Source organism: Musa acuminata, chromosome BXJ3-6 (assembly GCF_036884655.1).
Source record: "Musa acuminata AAA Group cultivar baxijiao chromosome BXJ3-6, Cavendish_Baxijiao_AAA, whole genome shotgun sequence".
Classification (NCBI taxonomy): Eukaryota; Viridiplantae; Streptophyta; class Magnoliopsida; order Zingiberales; family Musaceae; genus Musa; species Musa acuminata.
Window position 1 is genome coordinate 1,430,153 of NC_088354.1, and position 21,913 is coordinate 1,452,065.

The following is a 21,913-nucleotide window of genomic DNA, read 5'->3' on the forward strand; positions in this document are numbered from 1 at the left end:
AGTTGTTCGGTAAATCCCAGAATGAAAAAATGTGAATAAGAGAGTTTGATATCAGGCATCAGAATGATCCCAGTCTGTGGCACGGAATAAACAGTGAGTTATAATAATAGGTCTAAAGAACCTCCGCAAAAGAATCGTGAAAATTATTTTTTATGATACGTACAAAAAGATTGGCAACACAATTGAGAAATACAATTCAACATGAATTTACTAAAGCAGGTAAATTACTCCATCGAAAACGATTTCTAAAGAAATCAATTTGACGTTAGGGAAAGAATCGACTTCAGCTACAAAGAATGGGTCATTCTCTGTACGCAACGAATGACCAATATTCCACGCACTGGAGTTGACTTGCTCATGCCGGGATGACAGGTCTCGGTTTCTTGAAGGTTGACAGGCTCTGCACCCCGTTTACGTCGTCGAACTCCGGGTTCGGCGACGCTGGCGCGATCAGATAGAACGCCCTGTGCCTCGAGCTCGCCCCCTCCGACGACGTCATCGCCGCCGGGGTAGTGCCGTTGCCGACGTTCCCGTCGTTGTGGCACCTCTTGTGCCCCCCAGCGCTTGCCCCAATGGAAACGTCTTCAGGCACACCGAGCACCGGTGCACCCTGCCGCCGCCGGAGGCCGCCGCGGTGGCGCTTGCGCTTGCCGTGGAAGAGCCCCGAGGCCGAGGCTTCCTCGACGCTGCTGCTAGGTTTCCGATGGCTGGTCTTGTGCCTGCTGGTGCGACCCGAATGCCTCCCCGCTAGGTTTCCGAAGGAGAACCATTCCGGGTGGGAGGGATCACAGGATCACGGGACCTACGGGACAGGGCCCATGCCTTGTTGCGTCGTTCACGGATGGGAGGGATCACGGGACCTGCGGGACAGAGCCCACGCCTTGTTGCGTCGTTCACGGATGGGAGGGATCACGGGACTTACGGGACAGAGCCCACGCGCGATCGTTCACGGGTGGGAGGGATCACGGGACCTGCGGGACAGAGCCCACGCGCGATCGTTCACGGGTGGGAGGGATCACGGGACCTACGGGACAGGGCCCACGCCTTGTTGCGTCGTTCACGGGTTGGAGGGATCACGGGATCACGAGACCTGCGGGACAGGACCCACGCCTAGTTGCGTCGTTCACAGGTTGGAGGGATCACGGGACCTACTGTCACGGACTTAGCTGGTTTTGCCTAAGTCGTGCGGCACCCTCGCGCGTCCGTCCGCAAAGGTCAGCCTCCCCGAAGCCTCCCATTGTCCCTTAGGACCAACAAAAGAGAGAACGGGTTAAAGAGAACGCCTCAATCGGGATCTACAAGCAAACATGTCCGAAAAACACTTCATAGACAATGCAAATTACAAACAGACTTTACAAGCTCTGAATAGTTGCACAACAAAGGGTAAAATGGTCCATTACAGACCGAAAAGCTCTCGAACGTGTCCACATGACACAACCTTTATTTACAAGCCTAAAGAGGCCACCAACCCAACTAAAATGGGACTATTGAGCCTTCGGCCGTCCCTCTACATGCTGTACAAGGCATGAACATGCCAAAAGACAACGGACAGACATAAGCATTACATGAACATCTTGTTTCGAAGTTTGTCCGTTACATTCTCCCCCACTTATCCCTTCGACGTCCTCGTCGAAGCCTTTGTGAACACTGCAACTCTTCGCCTTTGTGAACACTGCAACTCTTCGCCTTTGCTGAGTCTTCAATCTTCTGCTCCAGCTGCAATGCGCCTTCTGGCTCCCAGCTGCTCTCCGCCGCTGTTTTTGAGTAGTCGAACCTTTGATCCGCCATGCTGCTCCAACTCACCAATGACTCTGACTCTGATGTGGGGTTGGCTGAGTTGTGTTGATCCTTGTTGATTCCTGCGGATCTCCCAAATGAAGGAAAAGACCATCCTTGCTGCGCCAGTCTCTCAAAATTCCACATGCTGCTTGAACTGGATGGATGCTTGTTGGAGCTTTAACGAGCATCATCTCGCAAACTTCTGAAGTTTTGGGTCCTTCCTCCACAAAATCTGTCCATTGACTCTTCCTTCACTTAGTTGTCACATCCAAGTAGGTTCGCATCACTTCCGCTTTCGATTGGCATTTCGTTGGGAAATGAGGCGGACAATCTACTCTCAGTAGCACTGATCACCATTGGTGAGGATTTGACAACTATTGTCTTCAATTATCTTCGAAGGGTCTTTGAACTTGTGCAGAGCTCCTCTGCTGGATAGATAAGAGAAGTGGGGTACTCGGTTTCGCCCATTCTCTTAAGGGTTGAGAAGGCAAAGGTTACTTGACTTCGCCCGCCTCCTCGAGGTTGTACTTCATGCATCAAGCTGGTTACTAGACTTCGCCTGCTCTTTGCTCACACTTCTGAAGCACTTGAAGTGTTTGCACTCCTTGCGATGAGTTAGCTACTGTGATTCACCTTCTCACTGCCATCGAACTTCTGGAACGCGGGAAGTTTTCACCCCAACTTGGAGTAATTCTCTGATAAATGAGGTCGCCTCTGGGATTGTACCGTCTTCTCCATCAACCCTGCCGCCTACTCCACTGAGTAGCAAAGGTACAGCACCGCGTACTGCCTGCTTCGTTCCTTGGTCGTGCACTCTTGCATGACCCGAAGTCCTTCACTTACGGCTATCTTGATGAGAAACTTGTTGACACCGATCTTACGAAGTTTCTTGGCCTCTGCCCTTCAGCCTTGTCTCGGTACTTGGAGATTGCCTCTGCATGCTCCACCTCCTCGGCCCCTTTCACGACCAAGCGCTCTCCCTCCATGAGAGCAAGGGATCAATGACTTGCACAGAAGTCCCGCCTCTGCGGTACCATGGCGCTGCCATGCCCATGGCCCTACTATCCGTCGCCTCGCATCTGCATCCCTTTTCTTCACGATCAGTAGATATGTCTCCGTGGCACTCCTCTGAGTCCACCTCCATTCTAACTGATGCTTGCTTTTGGGTAGCTAAGTCCCTCTGGACTCGTCGTCGCTTCCTCGCCCCTTTCGACCCCCTGCTTCAACACCTCTGTGTTCTCCAAGCAGTTCCCACTGGTCGATGGAAAGACAGACTGCAACTCCCATGCATGGCCTCTGCCATCGCATTATAGGGTTTGCACCGATTCTGTTCTCCTTAGCTTCCTTGGTAGCAACGTTCGCTTACTCGGCCTTGTCCTCTGACTTGCCGGGCTCCCTTAAGCGAATATAAACTCTGGAGCAGTCCAACTCTCCAGCTGCTTCGATCATACCTCTGCATGATCAAGTCCCTCCCATGGGACTCACTGGTACTTGCATTCGAACTTTTCCCTTGGTGGAACACAGCCCCCATATGCTGATGACCAAGGTTTTCATCCGATGCAAAATTCGGTGCACGCCCGGAAGACCCGCCTCTGCGGTACCATGGCCTTCACTCCTTGAATCCATAGCCTTTCTTGCCGTCGTGTTGTTCACCAAAGCGGAGCTTCCAATAGCTCCCGATCATACCTCCATATGATCAAATCCCTCACGGGTTCAGATTGTGTGTATCGCATTGCCACGAACTGTTCTACTACGATCCGCTGCACCATGTCGCCTCCTGGTGACATCTCCATTGCATTCTGATCCTGTGGAATAAACTCGAATTGTGAACCCTCCATGTGTGGCCTCTGCCAATACATCGCAGGGTCTCCTCCACCTTCGATTTTGTTCTCTCCTTTGGCAATCGACCTTCATCCACCCACTCTTGGGTCACACCTAGATGAAGCACCGCTCTAGGACAGTCCGTCGCCTAGTAGCTCCCGAAGTCCCCCAACTTCGCTGCAATTTGTGCACCATTGTCTGGATCCTGGGTCTCTGCCCCTACCAGCACAATCTCCGCTGCGCACCGCTCCCTTCATAGCAACTTGAATGGCAACACTGTGGCATATTCTTCAAGAGTACCCGCCTCTGCATCCTCTTGCCCCGTGCTAAGGCCTTCTGAACCCAACTTCGCCTCCGTAAATTGAGTCGCCTTAGTTCCTCCATCAAATGCTCCTCCGAGGTAAGGTGCATGTGCCCAGAAGCTCCCTTCGTCTTTGGCACCATGCAAGATGAGTCCGCTCCGTCAGAATGAAGGACCCATGGAACAACATGAACCTACTCTTGCCTCTGCAAGAGTTCATGTCTTTGACCTCTGTCCAAGGAAAGCACTGTGCCTCTGCTCCATGTTCCAACTTCTCTGCTGGCTCCCTTCATGCGGCTTGGGTACTTCGCCAAGTTACACCCAAGTTGCTCCGCTCCTCGCTTTTGCATTGAGTCGATGGTGGCCCTCACGCCCACCATTCCACGGGTCAGCCCTCCCTTGAGTCCGATCTCCACATCGACTCCAAGTGTGCCTTCATTTAAGTTGCTTCAGGTCGCTCCCCCACTTGATCTCGCAATGCATCCACCAATGCATTCTCTCGAGCGAGATCATGCGACGACTCCTTGCTGCTAGCTCAGTCCATCGAGCTTCGTGGAGTTGTTGTTTGTGAGGTACTCCTCCTCAACCTGTGAAGTCCGTCTCACATGATTCTCCCTCTGGAGAGCCGAGACTTATCCCTCCTGGATAACTGTCCCGTTGGAGCAACATCTCTCTTCGTTTCGGAGACCACCATCCCCTTTGGACTACTCCGATTCTGCTGAACAAACTGTGCATTGTTCTGCCTCCTGCAAATGCACTTGCTAGATTGCGACTCCCCGTCAATACAGCCCCCACTGCACCCCTCAAGGTCTAGCAACATGCTGAACTCGTTGCACACTTCAGCCTCCTACGGACGTATCCTTCACATGCCGAAGAGAAAGTTTCAATGCTCCATGGCGCCGAGTCTCGGCCGCCTTGGGATGGCCACGAACATTCCATCGTTCGCATACAAGCCCATGCATGAGTACCGAATTCTTCGAGTTAGCAATTCCCCTCACCTCTGTGAGCTTTGCACAACTCTTTCGGTCGCTGAGCAACTCCTTCCACTTTGTATGGTCTCATCTTTTGCCAAGCGCCTCGCTTGCCTTGAGCACCATCAAGTATAGTTGTCAACGTTGAGTCGTAGCTCAAACTCAGCCATCCCAACCTTTGTGCGCTCCGCATTCTTCCAAGCTTGCCTGTTCTCGTGGTGCCTCTTGCGCGAAGGGTTGGCCATTCCTCTGAATGCCAATGTCAGATGCCCGCTCCTCTGAGCGACTCTTTTCCCTACATCACCATGCCCGTTTTCCATCAAACGGTCGCGCGTGTGCTGACTGCCCTCAATGCAGCCCCACTAGGTCCCCCACATTTGCATGCTAAGTGTTTCTATGAGTGCTTGTCCCGCTCTGATACCATCTGTCACGGACTTAGCTGGTTTTGCCTAAGTCGTGCGGCACCCTCGCGCGTCCGTCCGCAAAGGTCAGCCTCCCCGAAGCCTCCCATTGTCCCTTAGGACCAACAAAAGAGAGAACGGGTTAAAGAGAACGCCTCAATCGGGATCCACAAGCAAACATGTCCGAAAAACACTTCATAGACAATGCAAATTACAAACAGACTTTACAAGCTCTGAATAGTTGCACAACAAAGGGTAAAACGGTCCATTACAGACCGAAAAGCTCTCGAACGTGTCCACATGACACAACCTTTATTTACAAGCCTAAAGAGGCCACCAACCCAACTAAAATGGGACTATTGAGCCTTCGGCCGTCCCTCTACATGCTGTACAAGGCATGAACATGCCAAAAGACAACGGACAGACATAAGCATTACATGAATATCTTGTTTCGAAGTTTGTCCGTTACACTACGGGACAGGGCCCACGTCGTTCACGAGTTGGAGGGATCACGGGACTTGCCGGGTAGGTACAGGGCCCATGTCGTTCACGAGTTGGAGGGATCACGGGATCTGCGGGACAGGGCTCACGCCTAGTTGCGTCGTTCACGGGTTGGAGGGACAGGTTGGAGGGACAGGGCCCACGCGCGGTCGTTCACGGGTGGGAGGGATCACGGGCGGAGGGGTGGTGTCGACGTCACGGTATCCTCCTTCGAGGGTGAGGGTAATAACAAAGGCAAGGGGTGCCTCAGGCCACGGTCTTTATGCATCCGTGAACAAGTCCAACGATCTCCTTCTCCGGCCCGCTAACCATCTCCGCCACCTTTATTAACAATATGATTGTGCTTCTTCGCATACGCATACGCATACTTACTGAGGAGAATAAGATCACATAAGGATGTCCAAAGTGCGTTTAACTCAGAAACAGGAGATGATCGGAAAGAATGGAACACAAAAAAAAAGAAAGAAAAAAGAGAAGTAATACGGACGAGCATGAGGAAGGAAGGGGAGTGGCGGACATGGCAGCGCTGCTGTACCCCACCTCCCACATCTGCTCCCCCCGGGTCCCGCTATGCGTCGTAAATCACCACGACCGCCATAGACTCCACCATCCTTATATGGCGGCCAATTATGACGGTGGCGAAAGTGAGGGATGATGCAACTGTTTCTCCCTCTGTCCTCTCACAAGGCTCGATCACTTAGTATGCGGCAAGCAAAAGAAGAACAAACAGAAACACGCCGCTGCAGCTTGTGTCTTCAGATATGTACGTGTCTTTCCCATGTAGGGGAAGTAAGTGAAACTTCCTCTCTGTACACGCCGCTGGCAGTGGAACTTCTCTCTTTCTTCAGAAAAGAGTAGTTGGCATGAATTGAAGGGCAGCAATGGTGAGTTGAGAGACAAGAGATGGGAAGGGTAAGGTATGGGGTTCAGTCAGTAGTTGGGACGAGGTGTGGAGGTGCGGTTACTCTCTCCGTCCCTCTTTTTATATATAGCAGCAGCTCATCAGTAACAGAGAGAGAACAGAAAAAGACCAGACTGAGAGAGACAAAGAGTGCAGTGTGCATATACATGGCTGTAAAAGATGCACAGGTAGAGGGGTTGAACTTCCAAATGGAAATGGCGACTATGGCTGCGCGGTCCCTATGCTTACTTCCTGTGTCCATAATGGAAATGCGATGGTTATTCCGTTCCCACGTCCATAATAGCATATTCGAAGGATATGATGTGTATCTACATATATATACGTATATAGAGATACGTTATGTATATACATACATATATACGTATATAGAAGTATGTTAATCGGGGAGGGATGAAGAGAGGTAAATGTAGCACGAATAGTGTTAAAAAAAATTAGATAAATAATAAAATATTTAAAAATAAGTATTAAATTTATTTATTTTTTATGTGAATTAAAGACTCATATTTTTTTAGAACAATATATAATATCTCAAGTTATGTTTTCAATCGGTCCATGACTCAAAAAAAAATTGATGGAATTAACTTACTGGAAACTCTATTCAAATTATACGTAACTATCATCATAGCTTTCTATCACATTGAATCGGGTACAAAAGAATAATCTATCATGCTCTTAATCATATCCATAAGAATATAATTTCATCTAGAATTATAATATAACCATCACTCTTTGGATCGTTAGAAGATGAAGCGATTAAATATTATACAAACAATGAACCATGACCAAATGTTAATTGGAGTGACAAGCGATGCAACTGAACCAACACTGAATATAATTAGTCAATTAATTAATCTTACCTATGTTTTTTTAGATATACACATGACAACAGCTACTGGTACAAGAGTCCAATAATAATGAATATATATATATATATATATATATATATATATATATATATATATATATATATATATATATATATATATATATATATATATATATATATATAATAAATCACTAATCTCATGTGGAAGAATCATTCAAGAGAATTCAATTAAATTGTTTTGGTTTTATATCAAACCATAGCTCAAGAAAAAGTCAAAATCATTATGATGATAGGTGGAATTTGCTAAACCATATATAGCTCATCAGGATATAGAAAACAGTTAGTTCTCGAAACATAATTACATGAACATAGAGTAGATTTATTGGGTTGAAAAAATCAAATAATGTGAATAAAGGGATGGTCATCACAAGAACTTATGTCTATAGATTGAGTTAGATGCTGCTATCTAAATTGGGCAAATCGGATGTACATATGACTTCAATCGATAGATCATACATAAACTTTATTCAGACAAAATCGTAAGAGACTTCAACCGTAAGTTCATACTTAAACTTTATTCAGACAAAGTCGTAAAAGAATAATCTTACCATGATATGGATGTTCAAATCTTAATATATCTTTTCTTCATGATAAACTACACTTAATTCTTATTGTAGATAAGGTAGGTCTTGAGGCACATATTCTTTTAGGAATTTAGAAGTTGGGAAAGCCATTGAACTGAGAGAGATAACAAAGACCTTGTCTTTTAGAGGCATTTGTTTATTCATTTCTTTAGTTTTTGAGATGTGTTCTTGCTACATATAGATAGGCATACTCTCAACCAAAGTCATAAGAGACTTCAATCGATAGATCATACTTAAACTTTATTCAAACAAAGTCGTAAAAGAAAATTCTTACCATGATATCGAAGTTAGAATCTTAATATATATTTTCTTCATGGTAAACTATACTTAATTCTTCTTGTAGATAAGGTAGGTCTTGAGGCACATTCTTTTGGGAATTTAGCAAGTTGAGAAAGCCATTGAACTCAGAAAGTTAACCAAGATCATGTCTTTTAGAGGCATTTGTTTATTCACATCTTTAATTTTTGAGATATGTTCTTGCTACATAAAGGAAGTCATACTCTAAACCAAATCTCTTGTTTTGCTTTTGTTGCATCTCCACATCACTAGGGTGATACATGTGACGTATGTATCAAGATTTTACAAGCTAGCATCTTTGACTTAGCACCATGTTAAGATCACATCCAAGTAACCTTCTATAGCTGCGAAGGCTAATATCCAATTCTTTTCATGATGCTTGTTAATTATCAATCTTAGAAAGAAACTATGCTTCTTATATGTAATCGCTTGTTTCCTCATTGAGTTTGTGTAGCACTCCTTCGAAGTGGTCGAAGCTACTAACTCAAATCCCCCCATCGAAGAAGCTGAACTCTCAAGTGGCACACATACCATTCAATTCACAAGCAAAAGCGAGGAAGCAATGGATGAAGAAAGTAAAATATGAAAGAAGGGTCATGATAGGTTGTTCAAAGGACCCCTTCCTTCTTATGTACATGTTATGTACTAATTTATATCAATAAATATGTTCGTCTGATTTTACCCCTTCTTATGAACATATTCATATTCGTGTTTCTATATATTCGCTTTGCTATAAGAGAATAAATTGAGGTAATATTTTTCCTTTTAGTGGTGTTGAAAACACTAATATTGTAAGTACCCCTGAGGGAAATACCGAGTGTTAGCGTGTTGTGCGGTGAAAAGCTGAATTGCTAAACTCGATGAGATTTGTAAATATACATTTCCAATTTAACCCTTATATATATGGGATAGGTAAAACATTATCTTGTTAAACTCGATGAGATTATTAGCCTTTACAGTCTTTTAGACTTGTATTGTTAATCTCAACGATAATTCAATATTTTTTTTAAAAAATAGTAATTCAAGATTAATAACCGTGGGCTTACATATAATGACAAATGAATGCCTTCCATGGGTTTGTTTACTTGTAATGATAAATAAATAGCTTCTTGTACGGGTTATTTTCATCTAAATCTCTTATTTCGATGTTATTATATTGTTTTACTATGTCGGTGTTGCTGAGATCCGATAGGTTAAGTAAGATTAAAAAAAAAAGCAGGATTAGAGGAATAATATTTTTGAGTATTTATTGCTTGCTTCTTTGTCACCACACCATTAGGAGAAGTGAATTCCATTTTTGAGTATTTATTGCATGCTTCTTTGTCAAAAATTTTGTTTTTGTTGCACCGTATAAAAGTGATGGGATCCTTTACGTTCTTAATAAAAACAATATGATATTTTTAAAAAAAATATCTTAAAAAAAATGAGATTGAACAAGCAAAGTATCTATTTTAACAACTGAAACAAGGAAAATTATATTGTCTTAATAACTGAACCAAAAACAATAACATCCTTCCAACAAATTAATGGTAGTCAACTACTGGCTTGATCAAATTTAGTGATGGTCTCAACTGATCACAGGACAACCTTCTACAACAACTCTCGATGCTGTAGGACAATGAGCCAAGGGACAATGATCATCCATCTCCAACCCCCACCAATCAGGTCCATATACACCTCGAGATTCAAGAAAGATAATAACAAAAATGGTCAAAAAAGTTGCTCCGGAATCCAATCCAACCGATAACACATAATTATAATGCGCCCACCATCCTTTAAACTTTCGAAAGACAAAGTAGTTAAATATTAAGCCAACTATGAACCATGACCAAACGTTAATCGAAGTGGCAGGAGGCACGATGGTACCAACACCGAATATAACTGGCCAGTTAATTAGTCTTATCCATGTTTTTTCTGGGTATAGACGTGATAACATCCACACTCCCACTGGTGCAAGGAATCCAATAATAATGAAGATAAAGATGATGGAGTACGTACCATGAGGATAGAACATTCTAGTTGGACCTATAACACCCCATGTGACTCCTAATGCAAATGACTTTTTTTCCCAAGGGCATGTCCAAGGACTTCCCTTGGGCAATAATTCTGGATAACATATATTCTTTACTGAGTATAAGAACCACCATCCAATGCTGAAGCTAACCACACATGCTAGTAGACTACCGAGAATCTACATGTAAAGAAAGCATATTGGATGGTAAGTGCAATATAATAATGTTAACGAATTCAAAAACTAGATTTGCAAAGAATATGCCAATATCTGGTACGTAATTTGTGATGTATCTTAATTTTTAATTCTTTGCATATACCAGCTAGATGAGGATATAACGCAGTGGTCCAGAAAATACCTGTATCAAGAACATTACTTTTGGAGGAATCTTCATGTAATGTGCTAGCTTCAGTTGTACGATGAAAAATTTTGCCGTATCAAGTGCAGTAGAGGCGTATGTTGTGAATGTTATATTTGCAATAGGTTTACCCGACTGCAAGTACCCAATAATGATCTCTAATAAAAGCTTAGTTGAAAATCCCTACAATATAATAATTATTATATTAAGCTGGGTTAGAAGAAAAATATTTACAACGTTGTCTCAATATTCATCTTACCTGACCGGTCGTAGCTTCCATGACACCTTCTGGAGGCAAAAATAAAACCACCAAGGCACAAGCTAATAGAACTCCCCAATAGCGAAGCTGAAGTTGATCGTTAAATATTTCACATACCAAGATCGAAAATCCCATCATGGAGAAGAGGAGAGAGTAAAACCACCACCGGGGAATAGACTCATAATTTTGTTTCATCAACCTAGTGTGAATATCTTGCATTTGGCGCCGATATGAATCGACAAATTGTAGCCATATCGATCTGCTTGACAACAGAAGAGAACTATCTAAAGTTATCACTGACAACAAGATTATAACATGCAGGACTAAGGTAATTATTTCAACCATAAAAACAAGAGCACACTAATTGTACCAAAAACAAACATTACAATGAATATTTATTTACAAGATAAAAAGTTACAGTTCCTACCTCCTATAGAAGAGAGCAACATGAGAGATGCTTGACGTCAAACTAGCCGAGGTAAAACCATAACTAAGCATAAGGGAAGCACTGAAGTATAATTTCGAATAATTGTTGTATGCTTCTTCGTTGAATGTGAGTGACTTCTCATCTAAAACCCGCGACACGTTGTAAAATTGCCCATGGACATCAAAAATACTTGTTGAAAAAATAGGAAAGCGTTTGGCATTGTAAACATTATTCCAATAAGATAATGGTAGTAGAACATAAAGAATGAGAATGAATCCAACCATCGTGTTGACTATCACAAATGCAGGAAGTGCCAGTGGACTGCCCACGTAGGATGACATGGTTATCCAATCCAGTGCAAAGGATCCGATGCCTAATCCATTGAACCCAGAACCAATTTGCTGCGCAGTTATCGAGTCTTTCCATATCCAACAAACGAACGATAGAGCCGTGATAGAGGGAAAAAGGTAAACAGGAACAATGCTGTAGGTAAAAATTACAACGATAACTATGATCAAGAACTGATATCGTGACAATTTTCCCTTGACTCTTTTCTCCGGCTCGTGTAACGTTCTGCCAGTGAAAACAACGAAGACATGTTAAATAAATAAATTAAAAAGTCTCTTGTCTTTTGCATTGTTTACAAGAAGAGGAACGCCACCTAACCTGTAGAAGGAGACGTCTACTAGAGTCGAAGGCCACCACATATAGGGCGAGTCCACTAGCAACTTCGTGAATATGCCAGCAAACCCATATCCGAGAAACTACACACCACAAGGCATTTAAAGTCATTACTTCTTGACCGGAAGTAGGGAAAGATCAATTGGAATTAACTAACTAGACCATCGAAGAATAAATAAATCATCGAAGAATAACTTACTAACCAAATCATCAGAATTCAGCAACCATATTATTTATTACCTTTTCTTTATAAAATAAAAGAATAAATAATGATTTTTTTTTTAATACCAATTTCTCGATACTAGAAGAAAAAATCACCTGAATCGATAGCACCAGCAGCATGGCCGGCAGTAATGGGATATCCTTGTGGTAGAAGATCTTGGACATGGATAATATTTGGAAGCCGGCAGAAGCACTTTCCGTGCCAGCCAGCATGGTGGTCACCACATGTTCTTTCAAGTTGAAGGGTCCCGGATTCAACGAGAAACTCCAGTTTGTGTATGGCATCCTCACCACTTTGTTTGGTAGCATATTAGCCATTAGTTTCCCAACGATGAGCACGATGATGTTGATGCAGACTTGTGGTAAATAGAACATTTGCTGTCGGTAAGAAGATAATGCTGCAATTACGGACCCAAGGATGCAAATGGGGATTCCGATAAACCATGTTCGGAACGTCAAGACCTGCAATGTATTATCATCTGTAGGTGGGACTGTCAACCGAACTTGCTCGATCGGAGAGTCATCCAGAATCGAACCTGAAAGAAGAGGAGAGGGAGGAAGAAATTGAAAAAGAATCTTTTGAATAAGGATGACAATAAGAAGTCAAAACGAAAGATGTCGGGGGCATGTCACCTTCTTCATCGGCCATTTGGTAGGACTCCTATTAGAGAATAAGTTGTATGATGAGCAGATATAAAGGATCAAAGCTTCTCTAAATATAGTGGAAAGGATTAATTGTCCGACCATTAACGGAAACAGTTTTGATTCCGTTGCCAAATATACTTTTATTAGTTTTAAAGGTGTCGGTGTGGCTGTGATTAGTTAAGGAATTAAATATGCAAAAAAATCGTGAACTGGATGGTGGGAATATTCTTCTATACTAAGTGGATTGGCGTCGGCACATTATAGCTTTCAAAATCCTTTTTCTTTTTTGTCACCTGGTTATTGATGGCAACGTGAACACCGGCATGGCCGACGAGGAAGAAAAGGAGAGGAGGAAACGAGGTGTGGGAAGCAAGGGATTCGGATTGGGGTGGGAGAAGATGTTGGTTCATGCAACCTAATATTTCCTTCTCTCAGAAAGGTGTGAGGCGATGGGGAGAGCAGGGAGGTTCTTTTTTCTTTTTCTTCTAACAATTTTTTGTTTTGTTTTACACACACGGTTAATTAAAGCCTGTAGAGAAAAGGATACTTAAAGAGAATTCCTTGCTAATAATAGAATATTGATCCTCTTCCGAATTTGTATTATTGTGTGCCTCATTCTATATATCAAAATATTTTAAAATCTCAATTAATGACAATAATTCCATAAATCATCAAATTATATATATATATATATATATATATATATATATATATATATATATATATATATATATATATATATATATATATATATATATATATATATATATATTAGACACCACTATAACTATTCCGAGGATAGCACATAATTTAATACAAATGCATGCACGATCATTGCTCGTACACCTTATCCTTTCTAAAAAAACAATTGATCATAAATTTTCAAATAAAAACTATAGGATTAAGGTTTATTTTAACTCTTATATTTCTTTATGATAGATCACTTAAGCCTTTATAATTTACTCGTATCTAAAATAACTCTTATATTTTAAAAAACATAGCATATAAGCCCCTTACATCAAATCTAAGTTAACGGTTAGAATCTACTTATATGATATACTGGTTCACAATAAATTATTAATATAATAACTTATATAATTTAAAGAAAAAAAAGGATTAAGGTCCACTTTAGCCTCTATAATTTATCATGGACCACTTAAGCCTTTATGGTTTACTCATGTCTAAAACAACCCTTATATTTTTAAAAATATAGTATATAAGCCCCTCCCATCAAATTTGAGTTAATAGACATTAGAGTCTGCTTATATAGCATGCTAACTCATAATAAATCATTAATATAATGATATATATAATTTAAATTTAAAAAATGGTTAAGATCCATATTATCGTGGAAGAGAAAATGACAGATGAAGGTAGAGAGGCAGAGGCAAGAGAGGCCGGAGGCGAAAGTGAGAGAGAGCTAGACCACCACGTCATAGGCATGGTAGGTGAGGGTACATGAGAGGACGAAGTTGCAGGCGATATGGTCGAAGACTCACAATAGGAGGAAGAGGGACTAAGAGACCACTGCATGCATAGCATCGGATTGATCGACGCACATCCACCTGAGGTAGGATCGAAAGCTCTTAAGCTCGTCGTCATCATCAGAGAGGCTACGTGCATATGATGCCTTGCTAAGCAGTAACGACTTGGTGCTCTTGTTGATGGTCACTTCCACGATAACGCTTCCTCCCGTCATTGATGATAGTCTTAGTTTTTTTTTAACTTAAATTACATATGTCATTATATCAATAGTTTATTATGAGTCAACATGTCATGAAAGAAGACTTTGACGTTTATTAATTCTGACTTGACGAAAAGGGCTTATATGTTATATTTTTGAAAATATATGGGTAAGTTTAGACACGAATAAACCATAAGGGCTTAAGTGGTCCATGGCCAAAACCACATGGGCTAAAATGGATCTAACTCTTTTTTAAACTTAAATTATATATATCATTATATTAATAGTTTATTATAAGTCAATATGTTACGTAAACAGACTTTAACATTTGTTAACTCAGATTTGTCAGATGGGGCTTATATACTATGTTTTTTTAAAATATAAAAAGTTATTTTAGACATGAATAAATCATAAGGACTTAAGTGGTCCATGACCAAAATCACAGGGGCTAAAATGGATCTTAATCCAAAAAAAAAATTTGTATAACATGCTACTTCTTAACAAGTTCTAAAATACTTGACATTGCAATCATATTTTGTGTATTTTGCGAGGAGTCGCAATCTCTTTCCCAAGGCATGTTGGAACGTTTGATTTCTCAGCGATGCTTCATTTGATGATTCTGGTAATTCCATGGATAACACTGGTTTCTCCTTTTTCAGCTTCTAGCACGTTGTGAGAAGCTAACCAAGGAGTCTTTCTTTGTTTGTTGTTCTCATCCATCTTCTCGACCGAGTTCGTTTGTGTTTGGGTATGTTGAACTGTATTTTCTTGCAATTGCATTGTCTGAGTGAGACAGTACTTATGTTTTCTGTACTTTATTTTATTTCTTCTGTTAATGCGATAGAATGCGCCATACTGTTTACAGTTGTTATACTTTTAAATCGTATGAAACACAAACGAACGAAGACAATGTGTTTCACGGTGTTGTGGTCATCGTCTCGCATGGGATTACGTCCATGAGTTGATTCCAGAAAGCTTGTGATTCTGATTGTTTGCCATGAGAAGAAAAAGAAGAAAGGCAGAAGCAGATATTTGACATTGCAGTGGCCAAAATTTTAGCCTCTACGGTTCCTTACGAGTACGTCCATAGAATTTGAGGAATCCCAATCTGGTCGGATGTCAGCAGGGAAAAATGTCCTTCGGATAGTTATGTTCTTTGTTTTCATAACATATTAATGTGTTTGCTTGTCATGATCTTTATCTCGAATTCAAGTTCGAGCTATGTTATGGCATTCAGAATGAGAGTTACCAAGCAGCCACGAAGACAAATGGAATGGAAATGCTGGCTTGTTTTCTTTTTCTTTTCTTTCTTTCTTCTTTTCGAGAATGACTTGTATATTCATCTTACCCGTATAAACAAAAAGCTGTCGATCAATGATACCCAAAAACAAATGCACGATTTGAACAAGAAACTGAAATTAACGATCGATCATACACAAGTAGCCTCATACGCTCGATTGTAAAAATTTATAAAAACTCGGCACTTCCGTGCCCTATGGGTTACTCACCTGATCACACTCGGGAATCTTCAGAATCTCTCCGGGGAGATATCATGATGATTCTGGGAATTCTTCAAAAAAGGACATACAAGCAGAAGAAAATGTAACGGTGATCAGCCAACTACTTCTCAGGCTGCACTGCACGATATTCTCTCTCCGTAATGGACTTGAATCTTCTATCTTCGTCCTCTGGTACATCCATCCCTTCTTTAGGGGGGAAACCGCAGATTCTAGCAAACAACCACTGGTCAATGACACCACAATTAATCGCGTATTTGATTGTGTGCTCCAGGTAACCCTTATCGGTGACCAGATGAGGCTGCACCGTAAGCATTCTCAAAAGTGCTGAAAGACGAGATACAAAGAAATTGATGTCATCATTCCCAGATGAATATGATGAATTAGTGCATATCAAAGCAGGATCTATAATCTGTAAAATGTTCCAATGATTCGAATAGGCAGGCTTGAGATACATGTTTTAACCGAGACAAGATCCTGTGAAGCGGCTTGAGTTTATAAACAAATTACAACAATGCTTTAGAATCATAAATTTATGTTCTCCTATCGCCAGTAGGACATCATGTGCTTCATTCTAAATCATATAGCAAAAGAAAAGTGCCATATAGGACATGATGAGCTCCCATCTAAACTATATGAAGAGAAAAAGAAAAAACTATATGCGCCACGATCAGGTAACAGGTCAAGAATTCATACCAGCAACGATGGCATCACCGGCCACTGACATGTCACCGGTGAAGGGAGTAATAGGTGGGTCTTCCATTCCATGAACCCATCCATTATCCTCCGCGGTGTAATAGTGTATTTTAGAAGTTCCATTGGTCACAAACAGGACCTTGAGATTTTCATGCCATAGCTGCTTAACCACTTCTGGTTTATGGTGGATAAATTTGGTTCTGTCATTATCGTTAGTATCAAATTTCTCCGAGGGTTCGATGCCACAAAGGAATTCAAGCTCTTGCTTGGTCACCTCAATCATGTCTGCATACCTCCATGCTTCTTGGAGAAATGTTTTGGTTTCTTCACTAGATTTCCACAATGGAAGCGCGAGGTTAGAATCAAAAAATATGACACCTCCAAATTTCTTGGAAATCTTGATGGCTTGCAGAGTTGTTGTTCTTGTACTTTGGTCAAGCAAAGATGATGAGCTAAAATAGAACATTTTTGCCTGCACCCATCAACATCTTGATAAGGTTAAAGAGAATAATGTTTCCTTCACAGGATTTCACTGATGTTAAGCACTTCGATTGAAAATTTAACTAATAATTGTGTGACAACCACAGTAAATAGAAATATTGACAAACAAACTTTGTGAACATACGTCACTATATTGTGTAAGAGAAAAGAACTAAGTAGACATTTTTCCAAGTGGAAACTGACTAGTATGTTTTTTAACTATCTTGTATGAGACATAAAAAGAACAAGAGCACTAAAGCATATGGATAACCATGTGGTTGCACAGAAAAATTTGCAATCCACTCAAGCAGTAAACAGTACTATGCATCCAGCTTCCTGGAACATAGGTTTGGACTGTGTATAACTGTCGCAGATAATATTTTCTGATGTAAACGGAAGGAAAAGGAAAGAATGCTACCGATAGACAAGCAGAATTTGAGATTACGATAATCTAAAAGTTGCTACATTGGATATCAAAGATTACCTAATTATAAAAAACTACACAAAATAATGCAGAAGATCATTTTATAAAGTGCATGTACCTCTTTGAGAACATCGACATTGATGTCAGAGATCAAGAAACTATCTTCAGCACAAGGTCTTGTACAGCTCAGTCGTAGGCCGCCCCTTTTAGAAATCTTCATATGGGATGTTGCTGTAGATTTTGAACCGTCAAGCTTGACTGATCGAGTTTGTACATTGTTAACATTCAAATAATACAGCATGTTTTGACCATATTCATCATCCCCAAGTTTTCCCATGAATGCAACTCGACCACCTATGGCTGCAAGAGCTACAGCAACACTGGACGATGACCCTCCAGGTGCTCTTACAAATTTATTTGGTGACCAGAACATATCCTTCATCGACTCATGGATCTTGTGGTCTATCAGTCTATTAGCTGGCCTTCCAGAAGGTATAAATGCATATCGTGCAGCTCCAAAGCAGCAAACTAGAGGTGGCCAACCATAAGTATAACTGATATCCTCCCCATCATCTTCTAGTTGCAGCTCCCGCTGTTCACTACCGGGAAATTTTGTCTCTATGAGGTCCTCATGAGTAACAAGTTCTTTATCCATACTCTCATTCGTTTTGTTGACCTTTTTTGAAGACCTTCGCCTAGTGGCTTTCTTTTCAAGTTTCACCTCCTCTGAGCTTGACGATGAACTAGCTGCAGGTATCAAGATTCAGAGCTGTTTAAAAATATACTCCAAGCCCCAGAATTTGCTCTAGTGGTGACAGTAAATTCTAGAACTTGACCAACTTTTTAACTGAAAACAAAGACATATGAAGCAAAAAGGGAATTATAGAAACTCCGGAAGGATGTTTACCTTTCTTCCGGCCTCTTCTACTAATTTTCTTAGAGCTTTCAGGAGAAGTCACCACGGCGCTCCTTTCTTCTTCATTGGCACTAGTAACCATTTCCATAGAGCTCTTGTCCGCAATATCTGTAGCAACTTTCTTTCTAGAATGTCTTGGAGTCCGTGGAGTCTTCTTAGATCCTTCATCAGTACTTTCTGTACTATTGTTATCTTCCACATCAATTGGTCGAGATTTTTTCCTGGAGACAGTTGAAATACACCACTTCTGCAGTCTTGAACAATTTAGGCGAGAGACACTAGGTTGAAAAATCATAATCTTGCAATCCGTCTGCCCACTGTAAAATCCAAAGCATCACTGATCTCACGTACTAACATTTCAAATAATTTGAAGAAAAGTTTGTTGTTAAAGGAGCATATAAAAGATTTGTCATCACGAAGAATACATGTAACCAAAAAACCCTGAAGAAACTGGTCAGGTAGCTACAAAAACGTAAAAAAGGAGCCTTAATTTCTACCAGATGATGATAAACATGAAAAGCTCTCTCGCATCTGTATTCAATACAATCAAATTAGTCATGGCAATAGAAAAGCCCAGCCTTAGGCTTGTTGGCGGATTTATGACAACATTTTGGCATATTAACAAAGCACGCCCTCAAGCAAATGAAAAAGCCCGGTGTGACTCCTCCGTGCATTTTACATTAATTAGAGAAATGAAAACCCCTTCGGATGCAAATGGATAAAACGATCAAATTCTGACAAAAAGATGCAATACAAGTTCCAATCAACAACAACTTATGACGGTACAAACCAAAACGAAGAGAAGAAGTAAAACTTCTATTTTCCTTTCCCTCAGATTTCCTTGCTGCCAGCAATAGGTACTAACTTATCACTCGAGCATTCGAGAGAACTTACAAGAATGAAGCTAGTAATCCAAATCGTGCTTCACTCGGAGAAAAAAAGGAATCTCCATCAAAAAAAATACAAGAAAATTATTGAGTCTTAAAATTTTTCATTATAGAATAAATTCTCTTGTCAGATATATCCTACCAGTCAAATTTTATAAAATTCAAATGATAAAAGAAAAAAAAAATTGCATTCTAAATGCAATTATGTTGAAGCAAAACCAAAATAATTCCTGGGGCAGAGGAGGCTTAAGTAATTGAAGAAGGGCGAAATTATGGAGCTAAATACTTGAAACCCTCGAAAGAGGATAAGAGAGAAGGAAAAACAAGACCTGAGGAAGGGGAGAGGGCATGCTGCGAGGACACACGCCATTATTCAGACAGCTGCTTCCACCTCCTCTACTATTCTTCTTTCGCAAGCTCAAAGGCTACTCTTCGGGGCGCGGCGCTCCATAGGGGAAGGTTCTGCGGAGCCGCCATTAATGGGTTTCTCGGAGGGTTATCGGGAACCAAAACCTTAGTATCGAAGAAACATTTCCTTATGAATGAAATGACTATAGTGCCCGTGATATTTCCCTCAAAATACGACCAAATCCTCTGCCTTTCCGCCCTCACGGTCCTCATCAGAATCTAAACCCTCAAATCCAACCATTTTAATTCCCCGCGTAAAAAATCCTCTTTTTTCAAGACATTTCATGGAGAGCAATCGAGCCGATTAAAAGCCCCAAAAACGTTTCCACTTTGAGCGGCTGGGAGCCAATTTCAATTATTACGTTCAACTTTGCCGATCGGAGATTCGGGATCGCAGCATCTTCCTTCACGAAGCGTATCCATATCCTGTGTTTCCCGTCATCCGGTCAGAAGACGGATCCGCGTATCCTTTTCCACCGGTCTCGCCGAGGTTATGCTACATCCGGGTGGATTTGAATTCGTCGAAGATCTTCAAACCCCTCAATATTGCTTTAATCTTGTATTCGAATCTTGTGCTCCAATGGCACCGCCGGTGGATCAAACAGCGCGCTTGCAGAGAGAGAGAGAGAGGGGAAAGAAGGGGACAAAGATCGGACCTTGACTAGTGTATGACGACGACTCTTCAAACCCCTCCCTGGTGCTGTGCTCCGCGGCTTCTCGTCGCCAACACTCATTCCTTCGCGGATGGCAAGTCGGATCCGTCATGGGAGCGAATCGGGTCGGGTTATCATCGGATCCGGGTTGGGATTGTAAGAGGTCCGAAGTCGATGTTGCCCATCCGCATGATCTGATATCCAAACAAATTGGGCCCGCGGTTGATCACGATTGACCCGAACCACATCAGCTCCGATGATGGGCCGGCCCAAATAGATTCCCGAAAGGCCCTCGATCAAATCATGTCATAATCTTGTATTAATCTATTCACTATTTAGAAGTATCAACAATTCTCTGTAACCTTTCGAGGTACGTGCTTCTGTCAGAACACCGCCTCAAAACACCAGTCCAGTGTTTCCTTTCTTCCTTCTGGGCGCTGAGTGTCGTGCTGTGACAGATGGGTACGTATCTGATGGTAACACAATGAGGTTTTTGGTTTCCTTCGTCACGGTCTCGTATAAGCTGTGTCGGTGTCAGACAGAGTGCAGTCAGAGCCAAAACGCACTCTACATGTTTGCCTCCGCATCAAAAAGGAACCAAGTGTCTGGCGGGATGTTGGTCTGCAATATTTGTCATGGAATCCATTGAGGAGCTCGAGGTGGAACGGTGGATAATGCAAGTTATTCAGCAGAAAGTTGGCAATGGCGTTGTATTCCACGGCTGATGCTTAAGATAAGCAAACATGCTTGCATGGCTTCCACTAGAGCAGGACTCCTTCGGCGTCAACGTACGGAGTCAAAAAGCAATGTGGCACAGAAATGTCAAACAAATATAGGTTGGATGTAGCTGATTAATTCTTGCAACCCTTTTCGTTGGGTGATAGAAAGGCTGGAAAAGACATCATATGTGAGAGAAGATGGACATCAAACCCGGTTGGTAAGTGTAGACTATATTAGCTGCAGAAGAGAGCAATGATTGAGTCGGAATGAGGTTAGAGTTGATACATCGCATGATTGAGCGACTGATATCATATGTTGAACTTCCACCAAATCCGCCCAAACAGCAACATCAAGAAGGACAAATCCCGAACCAAACAAAAGGTTTTCGTAAGGCACAGAGGCAAGAGTGGGGTGTTACGGCAGAGTAGCTTGGGTTCTTCCTGCAACATGTTGGTTGGAAGG

At 41.7% G+C, this 21,913-nt stretch overlaps 2 protein-coding genes across 2 annotated transcripts; both read right to left on the reverse strand.

The window, feature by feature from the left end:
* Positions 1–355: 355 nt before the first annotated feature.
* Positions 356–3,548, reverse strand: LOC135640680 (zinc finger protein ZAT6-like). Its single transcript, XM_065155370.1, has 2 exons — positions 3,466–3,548; positions 356–719 (listed from the first exon to the last, which is right to left on the reverse strand). The coding sequence occupies exons 1-2, from the start codon at positions 3,546–3,548 to the stop codon at positions 356–358; spliced, it is 447 nt and encodes a 148-aa protein (XP_065011442.1).
* A 12,601-nt stretch (positions 3,549–16,149) lies between these two features.
* LOC135641695 (fructokinase-like 2, chloroplastic) lies at positions 16,150–20,765 on the reverse strand. Its single transcript, XM_065157336.1, has 5 exons — positions 20,000–20,765; positions 18,775–19,100; positions 17,986–18,614; positions 16,964–17,435; positions 16,150–16,594 (listed from the first exon to the last, which is right to left on the reverse strand). Exons 1-5 carry the CDS (start codon positions 20,038–20,040, stop codon positions 16,371–16,373), a joined length of 1,692 nt encoding a protein of 563 aa, XP_065013408.1. The 5' UTR covers positions 20,041–20,765; the 3' UTR covers positions 16,150–16,370.
* Positions 20,766–21,913: the final 1,148 nt, after the last annotated feature.

Bases quoted from the DNA above. Each gene is read 5' to 3' on its own strand.
- LOC135641695 (XM_065157336.1), bottom strand. From the start codon at position 20,040: ATGGCGTGTGTCCTCGCAGCATGCCCTCTCCCCTTCCTCAG. The intron at 19,101-19,999 runs GTCTTGTTTTTC...TGGATTTTACAG, and splicing joins TGCCCTCTCCCCTTCCTCAG to TGGGCAGACGGATTGCAAGA. The intron at 18,615-18,774 runs GTAAACATCCTT...TGATACCTGCAG, and splicing joins TAGAAGAGGCCGGAAGAAAG to CTAGTTCATCGTCAAGCTCA.
- LOC135640680 (XM_065155370.1), bottom strand. From the start codon at position 3,548: ATGGTGCAGCGGATCGTAGTAGAACAGTTCGTGGCAATGCGATACACA. The intron at 720-3,465 runs GTATGATCGGGA...TCGCACCAGCAG, and splicing joins AGGGATTTGATCATATGGAG to GCACAAGACCAGCCATCGGA.